General features: G+C 41.1%; 1 protein-coding gene across 2 annotated transcripts in view; it reads right to left on the bottom strand.

The window, feature by feature from the left end:
• TMEM255B (transmembrane protein 255B) overlaps positions 1 to 14,715 on the bottom strand; it is a 73,131-nt gene that overhangs the window by 24,415 nt on the left and 34,001 nt on the right. For both annotated transcript variants that reach the window (XM_053313165.1, XM_053313166.1), the window contains exon 4: positions 4,947 to 5,036. In XM_053313165.1, coding sequence (XP_053169140.1) covers positions 4,947 to 5,036 — 90 coding nt within the window. The remainder of the gene's footprint in view (positions 1 to 4,946; positions 5,037 to 14,715) is intronic.

A 14,715-nucleotide genomic window follows, 5' to 3' on the forward strand; every position in this document is an offset into this window, starting at 1 on the left:
TTGACTGGAAATCTGCCTTTACAGCAGCAACAGTGGCAACTTCTATATAAATCTTCACTGGTAGGAAATGCATACGATGCTAGTGCCCCTAGGAGAGGGATGAGAATTTAACTCCATTTTATAAGCTGTCCATTTGGGAATAAAGTCCCTTTTTAGGTGCTGAGGTGACGAGGTAAACCATATTCTCCACTCCCAGCTTTAGGCAGAATCACAAAGCAAAACCACTCTCTTCAATGAGAGGAAGATATTGTTTGGGGATGGAGGAGGCTGGGGATGGTGTTTGTTTTACAAGGGTATCAGTTTGCAGCATGTGAGGGCCAAATCTGCAGCTAGGTAACAATATACCTCCAACAAACATGATTTGCAGATAATGGATCCCTGTAATATCTATATCTATTTGAACTAATAACATTACAAACTACTTCCAGCTGTATTTGCTTTATCCAATTCAGTCATCCTACTTTTTACTTTTTTAAAGGTGAAAAGTAGTTTTCAACACAAATGCTGGAATCAACGTTAAAACATCAAATTACATCTACATTATGATTTCTCAAATGAGAGAAGGGTGCTTTAAATCAAGTCACTTTTACATCAGCTTCTAATTTTGTAAGTGCTTTTCTATAGAGCTTCTCATTAAGCAAGGTGCTTTCCCCCAAATGGTACAAATCATGTTCTCAAATCATCTCTCTCTTTCTCTATCCTTATAGATGTCTTTCTTTCACAGCAGCATTTTCCCCAAATTTATGCCATCTTAAAATGTAGAAATAAGGATGTTTCCCTCTATTTTACCTTCCCCCCTTAAAAAAAATACTAAACATACTTTAGTAATGATAATAGACAATTAGTTTTTACTATTTTGTTCTTAGCTTTTAGAAAAAAACAGGAAACACTATCGGAATTAACTCTTTGCATAGGGGTCCCATAAGTGTTTCTAAAATGTGGGAGCTCAAGGCAGTCAGGATGTAATGAATGTTTTTTAGGTGAACTTTTACATCTGCTTATCGAATGGGCAAATAATAATGATATAAGCTATTGAATTGAGTTTCAGTCATTTTTACACAAATAAAAAAAAAGAAAGTGTTAGCAATTGATCAAAGTTACAAAGTAAAAATGACAGAACACTTATGGAATTTGAATTCATTATGCAACATGCTTTGTATAACAACATTAACCTATATTATTCATTTCAAAGGAGAAAAGGAAGCATACAACTGTTTCTATAGAAAGCTTGAACCTCTCAATTTATTACAGGAACACATCAGAACACACTGAGATTTTAGAAATGGAGAAGTCCCTTCTTCCTCCCATGTGCACCAGGAGGAGGGACAGCATATTAGTCACTTAGGGCAGCTGATGTGCTCCCTCAGCTTTCTATAAGTTGGAGAGGAAGGAAGAGGAGGGAAGAAGCAACAGATTATGGGGGAGCAGGGTAAACCTACTGCCCACAAGTCTGCTACCTGAAACAACCACTTCAACCTACTTCATGGCAAGACAGCCTTTGAGGACTGGGGAAGAACACCACTTAAGAAAAGTGTAAAGGAGGAGTAAAATGCATATCTGTTTCTGTTTTGTTTTTCTTCCTCCAGAGCCTTTGGCACCAGATTCAAATCTTTTTAAAAATTCTGTGAGACTTTTTTAATCTTCTAAGTTTGCTTGCTTCTCTCTCATGTGCAGACACAGCACAATTTGCCTCCAAATGGCTGAGACCTGGAGAGCAGTCATTGCAATCCTATGCACTTGTCTAGAAGGAAGCCCCACTGAACTCAGTGGAACTTGCTTCTGAATAAATATAAGAGCTGTGCAGTGGTGTCAGTCTGACAGACATATTGGACCCATTTATGCCCAGTGTCAGGCACTATTGGAATGAGTTCAGACATGACAGCCCCAACAGTTGGAATCTCTGACTGAGTCCTCTCTGTCATATCTGAACTCCACTGGCGGTCCAGCATTCCTGTCAGACCCAAGGTAAATGGCCAGCATGCTGCTGTTGAGAGGTTCTGCATGGATCATTCAAAAATTAAATGGCCAATGTGCTGCCTCGCAGCTGAGAGGTGGCACGTGGGCTATTTCACTGGGTCTGACAAGAATGCAGGGAAATTTCAGATTTCTGACACAACCCAACTTGGCAATTTTGGAGGGTCGCACTGGTTCTCTTGACAATTTTTATGTTGGGATGGATCCATTCATTTTTTAGCCTACACAGGCCTAGTAAATATGAGTGCTCTATTTGAAAATGTGAGGACAGCCTGTGTTGGCTGTAAATAAGTCAAATGGATCAAATTAAATTAAAGATTACATTCAAAAGGGACTCTCAGCCAACTCACTGAAAAGGCACACACAGTTCATGAATTTTAACAGAAAAGTAGAACTAGAAGCTTAGTGTTCAGGACCTTTTGGGTTCTCCATGGAACCTTCACACACACACACACACACACACACACACACACACACACACACAGTCCAAGCTCAGCTCAGCTGGGCTCCTGCCTCAATAGTGTTCTACTATGCAGCTAAGCTCTGCTCTGCTCCTAGCCCCAGGAAGTAAGACTCTGCTAGGTCCTAGAAAGAACAAACTATAAATTTCCTTTATCAATTAGTAAGTCATACTGACTATAACTGGTATAAATCTTTGCTTAGTTATCCCTGTGGGCTCAGACTCAACCTTTGGAGAAGTTCTAGCACCCTCTGGGCCCACATTTCAGAGGCACAAAGAAGGCTCCTCAGGAAGGGCAGATGGGGCATTGCCCCCCATATTCTCACCCAATGATTCCCACCCCACCCCCAATCTCTCTCTCTCTCTCTCTCAGAGTGGACACTTGCAATGCCTTCCCGGGGAGGGTTTCCTCTGGCTCCGCCACTGGTTCCCCTCCCTCCAATACATTTACCTCAGGCAGGGTGTCTGCCTGCAACACTCTACAGTGAAGCATAGAGCCACTGCCAATTGGCAAACTTAGTACCCCGCAGCCAATTTGAATGAACTTTTTATTGTTCTAGGACCTGTAACACCCACAAGCAACCAGAAGTCAGAATAGCTGAGAAGCAAATAAGACAAGAGCAATTTGAACAATCCCCTGTATGTGTTTAGTCAGAAGTAAGTAATAGAGAATTTAGCAAGACTGACTTTTAAGTAAATGTTGCATAGAGTTGCAGGCTCATAGTCTATGTGGTTTACTCTAGGTAAAGCCTCAGGTCAGGGCCGTCCCTAGTGGGGGTGCAGGGCTGGGGGTGAATCAGCATGTGTGGGGCCTCCTTAACATTTCATATCATTACAGAGTCATACTGATTGATGACATACAGTGTAAATAGTATGAGTGAAGTCTTTGGACATGTCCAACCAGCTTGGACATATAATGCATTTCTAAAGAAATAGAAATAAAAAGCACAACATATGCTTCACAGTTCTCACTCAGACCTTCGGGGTTGCAAATCAACTTGAGCAAAGTGCATAAATAAATAAATAAATAAATAAATAAATAAATATTGTTTGTTCCAGAAGTTTTTGTAATTTTCTGTGATGAAACAAACCACTTATAGGCCATTTTGGATGGGCTTTAAACAACAACAACAATTTGTCCAATCCACTTCAGTTTAAATATACATATTCCTCCCACTCTGCCCTACATCTCTGCTCAATACCAAAGCCCTATGGCAAGCCAGTCCCTAAATATTCAAGCGGAGGGGGGGATAACCACAAAAAGGAAATCACATCATACCTCCATTACTAAGGTTGGGCTGGGCAGAGGGTCTGCAGAGAGCTCTGGTGCTGGACACTCTCTGCCTGCCTGCTTTCTTGCTTCCTCAAATTCAGGGAGGCCTGCATAGAGGCCTCTCTGGAAGCCCCGCCCACCCACCGAACAGCTGAGGGGGGGGGAGAGGCAGAACTCTAGCAGCTTGCTTGGGACCCTTTCAAGCTGCACACGGACACAAAAGATCACCTGCGGGGAAAGATAACTGGCTGGGACGGGGAGAGAAGAGGGCAGGCTGCACTGCAGTGTGCCAACAGCGGGGCCTGTGCCAGCTCGAGGCAATTGCCTCAGTCGCCCCGCCCTAAGGACAGCCCTGCCTCAGGGCTCACTCCCAAGTAACTGTTTTGTGCATAGGATTGCAGCCCAAAGACCTATTCCAGAAGCATTCATATTGCGGGAAAAGAAGAAATAAGGCTTGTTGAAAAAAATGTTTTTCTAAACATAAATGAATACAATCAAAATGCAACTTTTAACAAAAAAAATCCAATTTTGTTTTCATGGAACAGAACCTCTGTGCATGTATCCGACCCACCCGCACGCCGGTCTCATTTGCAAAGACTGCTAGGTATTGGGAACAGGAAGTGGGGATGTAGTTCAGTCAATCAGCTGCCTATCTACATAACTTTGAAGATGTGTGTGAGAGAAAATGAAGGGTAAGCAAGTATATGGGGAAAGAGAATCGTATCATCTCTATGTGTGTATGGATGTGTGTGCATGTGCATGCATGCCTATGGAAACAGAGGAGGGGTTCTATGGATCTTTAGTAAACAAACATCCTTATTTAACAGATAGTTCTTATACACTTTACCTACAGTGAGGTGGTCGAAATCCAGCTCTCAAGACTGTCAGTGTGTGTATATATGTGGAGCTCTATAGAATGGCATAAGCTTTGACTTCATTACAGAAACTGACTTTAAATATGTCAGTATTTTTGCACTGATGTAGTTCCATAGTAGTGTTCTCCAAATACAACTAAGGTTGCAATTATATGCAGAACTGCTGAGGAGCAAATGAAATTTATTTCTGAATAAATATGGGTAGATCAAGGCTGCATGTTTCTTTAATAGGTAGGCTGTGCCATGGTCTAATGAATTAAATAGATTGCACAGCAACCAGAAGAAAACAGCCTTCAGCGAATGTGTGGTATAAGCTTGTGTGTGCTAACCAGGGGAAGAGGAGAACATCCAAAGTCATACTTACTATGTGTCGTGCCGCAAACACCCCATCCACAATTGCACAACAGAATGCTGCTACCACTCCAAAGCTGATAAACACGATGGACGCTATCAGCTAGAAAGACAAAAGTGGACATAATTATGTGTTCCATGCAATTACTGAAATCCGATTATGAAAAATTATCCTAACACCTGCATCAATTCTTGTACATTTAGTCATTCAGCTTTTATAACAGAGAGGAAGAGAGGGCAGTGGGATTGGGAAACTGAACTTCTGACAAGGGCTGCAGACTTTGAATTTGATGTTATCCAGCATATCAGGAAATCTTGAACATTGCAGCTTCGTTAAATAAGCTTGTGGGTGTCTAAGTAAGCACCAAAGAGATGCAAGTCAGGTGATTCATTTAAATCTGTAAATGCCTTGGGGGAGATTAAAAAAACAGCCGTACCTATCACTCAATAACCCCAATATTCATTATTTAGTACTAAAGTTCAAAACACTCATCATTAATGAAACAGGAATGTGCCCTTGGACAGAGAAGCGAAGCAGGATAGAGGCTAGGGGAGAAAAGGAGGGCACACGGCTACCGTGTCCAAGGGTTATACTCCCTTCCCAACTTTGAAGCTGGATTACTATACTTTTATGAAGCTGACATTTCTTCTGCTAACTAAAGCCCAATATATACAGTACCATATTCAAAGTTTTGTGGAATTTGACATTTATCTTCAGGTATTCCCAAGCCTGATCCTGAAGACAGAGGATAATAAACTCCTCTTTCTTTTATGTATAGTGTGTGCTTAATATATGGCAGATTTTCCAGATAAGTTTAATGTTGTACTTCCATCCATCACATCCAAGGATTCTCAATATCTGGCAGAATTGTGACCAGGAAAACACATTAGTTACTATGGCAACTACACAGCAATATAGATTAATATCCTGGTAAAGGGCAGAGACTGAAATCCATTATATTCTGCTTGAGGTGCTGCTATCGGTATAGAGACACCTGCATTGTCAGCTAGTGGCAGGGTGGTAGTGAGAGGATCAGCAATCATCCACTAATTTACCGTGATATTTTATCGTGTCTTCTGTGTAGCTGATTCCCCACCTCCCAATCACAAATGTACTGTAATGTGGGCTCCACCTCTAAAGTGAAAAATTAAAATACATGGGATCTTGCACTGGAGCCCACTCCTTGGCTATTAAGGCAGCTTATCGCTGCAGTAGACACGAAGCCTCACAATTTATGCCCTGTCAGCCTATTCTTTCCAAAGGTCGGTGCCTTGGTAATAGCGCCTCTGTAATTGAGACTTCACTCGAGGACTGTCACAGCAGAGGATATATGACTACGTCATGGGTAGTGGATGTTCATTTTTCATTCATGTCTGTTCTAGCTTTAGCACTTCCTACAATTACAATGGATTTCTAATGAGAAAAGAATTTTGTAATTACCCAGCCATACAATCAGTCCTTGAGGGTAGGGGAAGCTCTCCACAAGATCACTTAATTAGTTTCTCTTTAAAATCTTTGTGGCACCCTGTTGTTCAAATGATAATCAGGATGAATAAAAAGTTGTAAAAGCTGCATTTTTACACGACTCTAAAGAAAATTTAAAAAGGACAGAATGCCGATCATTATCAATATAGTGGAGTGTGAAGACAGTACTGCTTCTGCTTAATGTGTAGACACTTCCGCTTAATGTTTCTGCCACAACAGACACAGACTAACATAGTATTGGGGGCACGTTCGCATAAATATTGAATGTGGTAGGGAAAGGAGATTCTGTCCTTTTAAAACTTTGCTTTTGTATATGAAGTATATGAAGGATTTTGTATTTTTGGATTTTGGATTTTGTATACTGAAGTATATGAAGGATTGATATAGCTTATAAGATCTTGAACATGTTCCATTATACAGAGCTCAAGGGATGAAGGATATTATTTAAAAATACTTTTGCATTTGAGCCACTACCCAAAAACAATGCCGTGACAAGGAAAAAATACTTGTGACCAACACCACAGTGCAATGGTGGGACTATAGAAAAGGATTATGTTCCTTGGAGGCCTTCAGGAGAGCCTTAGACCCATCTTTTTATCCTGGCTTTTAATGATATCTAGTTTTAATTTAAAATTAAATTAAATTAATAAAATTTAATTATCATTTAATTAATGATATCTAGTTTTAATCTCTTCATTGCTAACACATTCTTCAAACAACCAAAGCAACGCCTATACACATGGATATCACCAGATGGAGTACACAGAAATCAAATTGATTACATTATTGCAGCAAGGAGGTGGAAGAACTCACTTATAACAGCAAAGACATGGCCGGGGGCCGATTGTGGAACAGATCATGAACTGCTCATGTGCAAGTTCCAAATCAAGCTAAAGCAGAAAAACAAAGCTATCCAGCTTCCACAATATGATCTTGAGAAGATACCCACAATTTTCAAGGAGAATATCAGGAACCACTTTGAAGTTCTGAATCTCATTGATAGGGAACCAGAGGAATTGTGGAATGAAATCATAGAAGGATGAATGTGAAAAGAGACTGCCAAAGACCAAGAAACAGAAGAAAGCAAAATGGATGTCAGAACAGATGGTGGAAATTGCCAAGAAGAGGAGAGAAGCCAAAGTAAAGAAAGATAAAGACCTCACAAAGGACCTTAATAGGGCATTTCAGAAAGCTGTCAGAAGAGACAAAGAGCAGTACTACAATGACATCTGTAAAGACCTTGAGGATGGAAATAGACACAGAAAAACAAGGCAAGTTTTCCAAAAGATCTCTGAACTCAGAGGGAGGTTCCAGCCTCCAATTGGTATGTTAAGAGATACCAAAGGACAGATAGTAACTGATTCTGAGAAGATCAAACAGAGATGGAAGGAGTATACTGAAAATCTGTACAGTGGGGATGTCAACATCCAAGATACTCTAGAAGATATTCCCTTCTTGCAAGAACCTCTAGTACGGGAAGATGAAGTTAGATCAGCACTCCAGTCATTACCAAGCCAGAAGGCTACAGGAACTGATGGAATAGCTACAGAAATATGGCAGGCAACAGAAGAAGAATCAGTCAAGACTCTAACTAAACTATGCCAGCAAATTTGGAGAATGACACAGTGGCCAACAGATTGGAAGAGGTCAGTCTACATACCCATACCAAAGAAAGGAGATTTAACAGAATGAGCAAACCATCACACAACATCCTTAATTTCACATGCTAGCAAAATAATGCTGAGGATCATCCAACGCAGATTAGAGCCCTACGTGGAAAGGGAAATGCCGGATGTTCAAGCTGGTTTCAGAAAAAGCCAAAGAACAAGAGACATCATTGCTGATGCAAGCTGGATAATTGAGAAAGCCAAAGAATACCAGAAAGAAGTCAATATGTGCTATATGACACTTCAATCAATCAGTTTTAATTTTAATCTGGTTTAAATGTTTTCTGATTTTAACTGTTTTATGTGTTTTTGCTTTTTATATTAAAATCAAATTTTAATTTTGATAAATTAAAATTTATATAATTTACTGGAGTTTTTACTTATTTATGAGAAATAAAATTTAAATTTTATATGCCAATCCTTTAGGAAGAGCAGTACATAAATTGAATAAATAAATAAACTTTGTAGCGGGGGTGCTGGAGCTAACTTTCATGCTGTAGTAAACTAGCACATATTTCTATTTTTAAATGTTAGAGTTAATCTACTAAAGTGCTCACTAAAGTCCTAGACTGATAAAAAGTAACAGGTGCTTGAGCTGAAGGAAACAAGCAACATCATATCTTGGTCAAACTCATTTCTTGCCACCATCACTATCTTCTGCTGATTTAGGGAAGGCTGTATACTATTTAGACCAAGTAGACGAACATATGCAAAAGAGAATGTGCAACAACACATTTACTTGACTGAATTTACTATGAGGCAATAGTGGCTGACTATAGCAAGGCCAGCTATAATGTACCTTTTTTCCCCTCCCACAATTCAGTATGCCAGTCCCTCATTAGCAACACATGGTCTTTAACTGCTCTAGTCCGGCCATTTGCAAAAATAAATCACTCAGCTGCTCCCTGGTCCAAATACCAAGTTCTATAGAAATAAAAACTTTTCAACTATAGTTACAAAGCTTTCCCGAACAGACCCATTAGGACTCCTCTAAGTTATCTTCCAGGGGCAAAAAATGTATTTTTTACTTTCGTGGCGAAGAGGGAAGACCGTCACACCAACCCAGATCTGTTTTCTTTCTTATGTATCACATTTATATACCACTACATATACAAATTTCTGGGTGGTTTATGCAGCTTTTAAATGTTTAGTGAATACGCTGTTAGTCATGTTTTAATATTGTTTTCTAAAGAATGTTTCTTTATTGATTCTTTTGTTTCAGTCTACTTAAAACAGCAGAGAGGCAGGATAAAAATATTTTAAATAAATGAATCACATTAAATGAAAAAGCTCTGTAAAAATAAATGGGCCATTTCATGGCTTGGAATACAAATCAGCATATATCCTCCAGGCAAGGGAACAAAGAAAACATGTCTGTGGACATTCTGAAGACAGTAACTCTCTGATTTCACCACACAGGGGAAAAGAAACCCTTAGGCATATCTGTCACGAAGTACGTGTGAGGTGTTCAGACGTATGAGGCCGGGGGGGGGGGGGAGAGCAAGTGTATATTTGCAAAATGCAAGCAAGGCAGCATTTAAAAAGCAAACATGGAATGAGTTTCAAAATACTGAGAAGTATAAATGAGGCTAGATGCTTTAAGGCTGCAAAACTCCAGGTGGTTTCCCAGACAGAGAGCTTTACTGCAACACGAATTGTCTAAATTTCCAATGAGTTAGGACAAGGCAGATAAAATGCCTTGAAATGCTTTGAAACACATAGAAGCTGGACTAAGCAGAAATTGAAGTAAAACTGGGGCTGTTCATATTGCTGCCCTGGAGGAGGGCCTGTTCATATTGCTCTCTGCCTCTGGCGGAGAGGCCCCGTGTGGGCCCATGAGAGCAAACACGGCTCTTGCTGACAAGTGGAAGAGAGGCTGCTTCCGCACATTAGCAAGAGGATCCCTTGCTCTCACAGGCAGGTGGGTGGGCGCACCAGCAGGCAAGTCCATGAAGGCCTGTGAAAACAAACACAACTCTTGCCAGTGAGCAGAAGAGAGGCTCCCTCCACATTTTTATTTTCTGGGGGGAGGGTTCTGCAGAAAGCTCTTTTGAGCCCCTGTAGCTGCTCAATGTGGAGGAGGCAGGAGGCTAGCAAGCACTCAATGAGTTGTTTTCTCTCCGTGGAGAGGAGTAGAGGGAGGAGGCAGTGCTCAGATGGCCACAGTCTCTCCAGAATGATGCCTCGCATGGAGGCCTTTTAGAGGTGTCTAGACACTTCCCATGGAGGCATGCTACTTTTTTCTGACTCAGTAATGACAACATAAAAGCCAAGAGTGAAGAAAAAGGGTGAATAATGTCACTGAATACATGAGCGGCACTTTGCTGTTGCTGTCCTGAAGTCATCAATTCCTTCATAATATGAACACACCCCATCCCTAAGCATCGGGAGGCTGGCTTAGAGCTCTGTCTGGGAAAGCTCCAGATATACAAATCAAAACAGTGCCAAGTTTATATGGTCAGGTAGCTCTGCAGAGTCACAACTTTATAGGGCTGTGCATAGGCTAAATTATCCACCCAATCCTGATTCTGCCCATTCTGGTGTTGTGTTTAATGATGTACAGGATGGCCAGGATCACATTGCTGATAATCAGTTTCATCAGGAAGGAGTGGGGGGGGGGCTTACCTTTCAATGAAAAGCTGAATTCTGGGAAGAAAATGACTCTTTCCAGGTGTTGCCTTTGCCTTCCTAGTATCACCCTAGAATGCACCAGGAAGGTAACCAATGCAATGACATTGCATCCTTTTCCTGGTGCATCACTGGTCACAATCTATAGTTACAGGGCAAAGCTATTTTGTTCCTTAAAAGGCAGCCACTTTCTTCAAGAAAGATCAACAGTGGCCTCTTCTGAGGGCCCTGTGGGCTCTTGGAAGGTTTCTAACAATGCTGACCTCTGATACTGGCCTTGCACAGGTACCATTTTCATTGAGGAAACGATGTGGGGGAAGAGGTTCACAAAAATCTATCCCAAGCATGATAGTCCCAATGAGATTCAGTCCCTGCAGCTGCTCGGGGGGGGGGGAGTGCCAGATTTGCCCCCCAGCAATGCTTTTAAATTATACTTTGTAATCTATGAGATTATTTATTATTATTATTTATTTACACAGTCAGACAGGTGTTATTGACTGGTTTGTTTTATCCAGACATCGAGTCCTTCCCAAGGACCTGGGATGGCTGAATTTTTTAATCAGTGTTGTTGCTGTTGTTATAGATATCGTCGTAGAATATAGGGTGTTCCCAGTAAAGCTGCTTTTTGTAATTGGCTGATGGTGATTTCTGTGGCCCCTATGGTGTTGAGGTGCTCTTCAAGGACTTTTGGAACTGCACCTAGGGTGCCAATTACCACTGGGATTATTTTGGTCTTTCTGCCACAGCCTTTCCATTTCAATTGGTACATCTTTGTATTTGGTGATTTTTTCTATTTCTTTTTCTTCTATTCTGCTATCCCCTGGTATTGCTATGGCGATTATTTTAACTTGTTTTTCTTTCTTCTCGACTACAGTTATATCTGGTGTATTGTGTGGCAGATGTTTGTCTGTTTGTAGTCGGAAGTCCCATAATATTTTTACATCTTCATTTTCTTCAACTTTTTCAATTTTATGGTCCCACCAATGTTTGGCTACAGGTAGCTTGTATTTTTTGCAGATGTTCCAGTGTATCATCCCTGCTACTTATTTTTATTTATCTATCTATCTATCTATCATCCCTGCTACATTTATTTATTTATTTATTTATTACATTTATATCCCGCTCTTCCTCCAAGCAGTCCAGAGCGGTGTACGACATACTTGATTTTCTCCTCACAACAACCCTGTGAAGTAGGTTAGGCTGAGAGAGAAGTGACTGGCCCAGAGTCACCCAGCTAGTATCATGGCTGAATGATGATTTGAACTCGGGTCTCCTCGGTCGTAGTCCAGCACTCTAACCACCACACCACACTGGCTCAGTTCTTTAAGGGCAAAGACTTTTGACTTCTTGTGCAAACATTCTCTTTCTGGTTAAATGTCAGAAATAATTAGTCAAAACAGTAACATGAAAATCCCAGCAGAAAATAAGACAATGAGTAACTCTTAAGTAACCCAAGAAACACAATTAATTATTAATCAAACATGAAGAAATTACATCATCAAGTGCACATCAGAGATGTCAAGATTTAAAGAATTCAGGGGGAAATTAGTGTTCAAGCACAACTGGAAAAACCCCAGGTGCTAGCAGCTAAAATTCTGATATATGAAGCTAATAAACTGAAATAATTAATATTTCATGCAGAAAGGAGACATCTAGTTAACACTAATTTGAAACTGTTTGCCTTCTTTATTATCACCTTTTAAATATTACATTTATATACCATGTTTCCTCCGCGGGCTCAGGGTGGTATACATAGAAGAAGCAAGCAGCTTCTCATCCAGTTGTGGCTAGACACAGACCTGCTCAGATCCTGCACGGTTGTTATTATTATGAATGTGTATACGCCACTTTTCAACAGAAAAAGTTCTACAAGTGGTTTGCATAGAAACATAAATAAGATGTTTGCATCATTATTTGCCTTCAGACTATACGTCATACTTTCTATGCATCTTGGTGAGCTACAGCCAACTGCAGGAAGCAGGAAAGCCTCATGTTATTAGGCTGATGCACAAATTTCTCACTTGATTATATACTTACAGATATACTCTACTACAGGATAAATATGTGGCACTGATCACAGCTTCTATGGCTCAAGCTCTAGCTAATGTTTGATCAGATTTTTTCCTCTTCTAAGCGTGAAATATCACTCCAGAACTGGGCTTGGGTTAGACATAACCGTTGGCCACATTTGCACGTAATGGGAAACCGGAGGTGAAGGAGGCTGAAGTTGAATTTCTTGTATGTCCGAATGCATGCAACCACGGTTCTGTCAGAAAAGTGACCCGAGGTTTCCCTTCTCAAACTCCATTTTGAACCGTAGGGTTGTAGTGAGTTTTGCTGCTCCTACCTGAGGTTTACGTTTGGCAGCATTATGTCAAATTGGGAATTACAGTGAGCTGTAACCAGAGTTAAGGGAGGAAGGTCCTCCCTCACTCTGGCTGTGATTGACTGCCGGGGCTGTCCTTCACACCAGAAGGAAGCCCATGCAGCCAGTTCCCCCTCCTCTCTACAGCGTCCGAGATGGCAATTTTGAATGTCTGAGAAGCGGGGGGTGGTGGAGGAGGAGGAGGAGGAGGAGGAGGAGGACTTCAGGTCCATTGGACCTGCAGTTTCCCATTGCGTGCGAATGCAGCCAAAAATACTGGCTCACTCTTAACTGCCATTCAGTAATCAGAAAGCAACCATGGTATCACACACTCCATCTCCTCCGTTCCCCTCCCAGTGTTAAGTACAGTTAAAGCTAACCAGGTTCCCGATTACTCAGGCTTTGAAACCAAAGTTTCATGTCTGTTTCATATTCTGATTAAATGGAAAATCTGCTTATCCTAAATAGCGTTAGTACTGGTGACAGAGCAATGCTTAACTGCAGCTGGGGCAGAAGAGGGGGAAATTCTCTCCTAAGAGGGGAAATTCCATGGTCTGCTTATGAACTCGTAACCACAGGTAAAGAGTCAGCATCATGTCTGCATGGCCTTGGAGATCCAGGTGTGTAAGCTCTCCTTAGTCACCTTAGTCAGTCCCCAGTTCTGTGACAGATGGTCAGGTCTACAGTCACTTGTGGAAATGCCCTAAGAGTACTATTGTTCTGGAGCACCAAGCAACATAGCTCTGATTTTTAAAACTTCCTTCTTTAGTTGATGTGGCTAAATCAAACAATAAATTACGACCATATTTTGGTTCTTCAAATGGTTCAGAGTCAGCATTTAAAGAAGAGCATATTACCCACAAAAATGGTTTATTGTGGGTTGATTTTGTAGCTTAAATGATGAGATTCACCATCTGCACTGTCCCCAAAAATGAACATCTGCAGGAATAAAACTGCACGTGCACATAGAAACTGTGCAATTAGATAAGCATGCATATGACCATTTCTGCCTTACCATGTTCTAGGCCAATAGCCTAGGGTAGGAAGAGAGAAATAAGCAATTCATCAAGACCTCCCTTTTTGAAAGATTAAATTAATTTAGCACAATGCAGCTTTTAATATTCTGCATAATGCTGCTTTATTTTAATTGTATCTATCCAGTAGGCAAGATGCACATAGTGAAGCACCCTTCCATTATATGTAGTCAATGCACATGCATATCTGGATATGCATTCCCATCCATATTGCAGTGCAGCCCCAGGTACAAGGCAGACTTCAACAAAGTGACTTCTGGGGTGTGTGTGTGTGTGTGTGTGTGTGTGTGTGTGTGTGTGTGTAGGGGGGTGTTTCCCTCCTCACATCATGATGCTATGTGTGCTACTGTAGGAAGAAAAACATAGAAGGCAGCAGCCCCCAAGGTAGAATGCTCTTGATGCTGCTGCCAGACTGCCACGAATAAAATAAGCTCATGTCAGCCACCACAAAAATGGGAGGGCCAGGCAAGCCCACCAAGTTGGCAGCTGATAGTTGATGGCTAGGCCCATTCCTCTCCAGGGGACCAGGGCCTGCATCAGCAATGTCTCACCCGCATCAAGTGCTCGACCCTCGGCATCTACTCAAAGTGCCTTGTGCTGTT

Source organism: Hemicordylus capensis, chromosome 3 (genome assembly GCF_027244095.1).
Source record: "Hemicordylus capensis ecotype Gifberg chromosome 3, rHemCap1.1.pri, whole genome shotgun sequence".
Classification (NCBI taxonomy): domain Eukaryota; kingdom Metazoa; phylum Chordata; class Lepidosauria; order Squamata; family Cordylidae; genus Hemicordylus; species Hemicordylus capensis.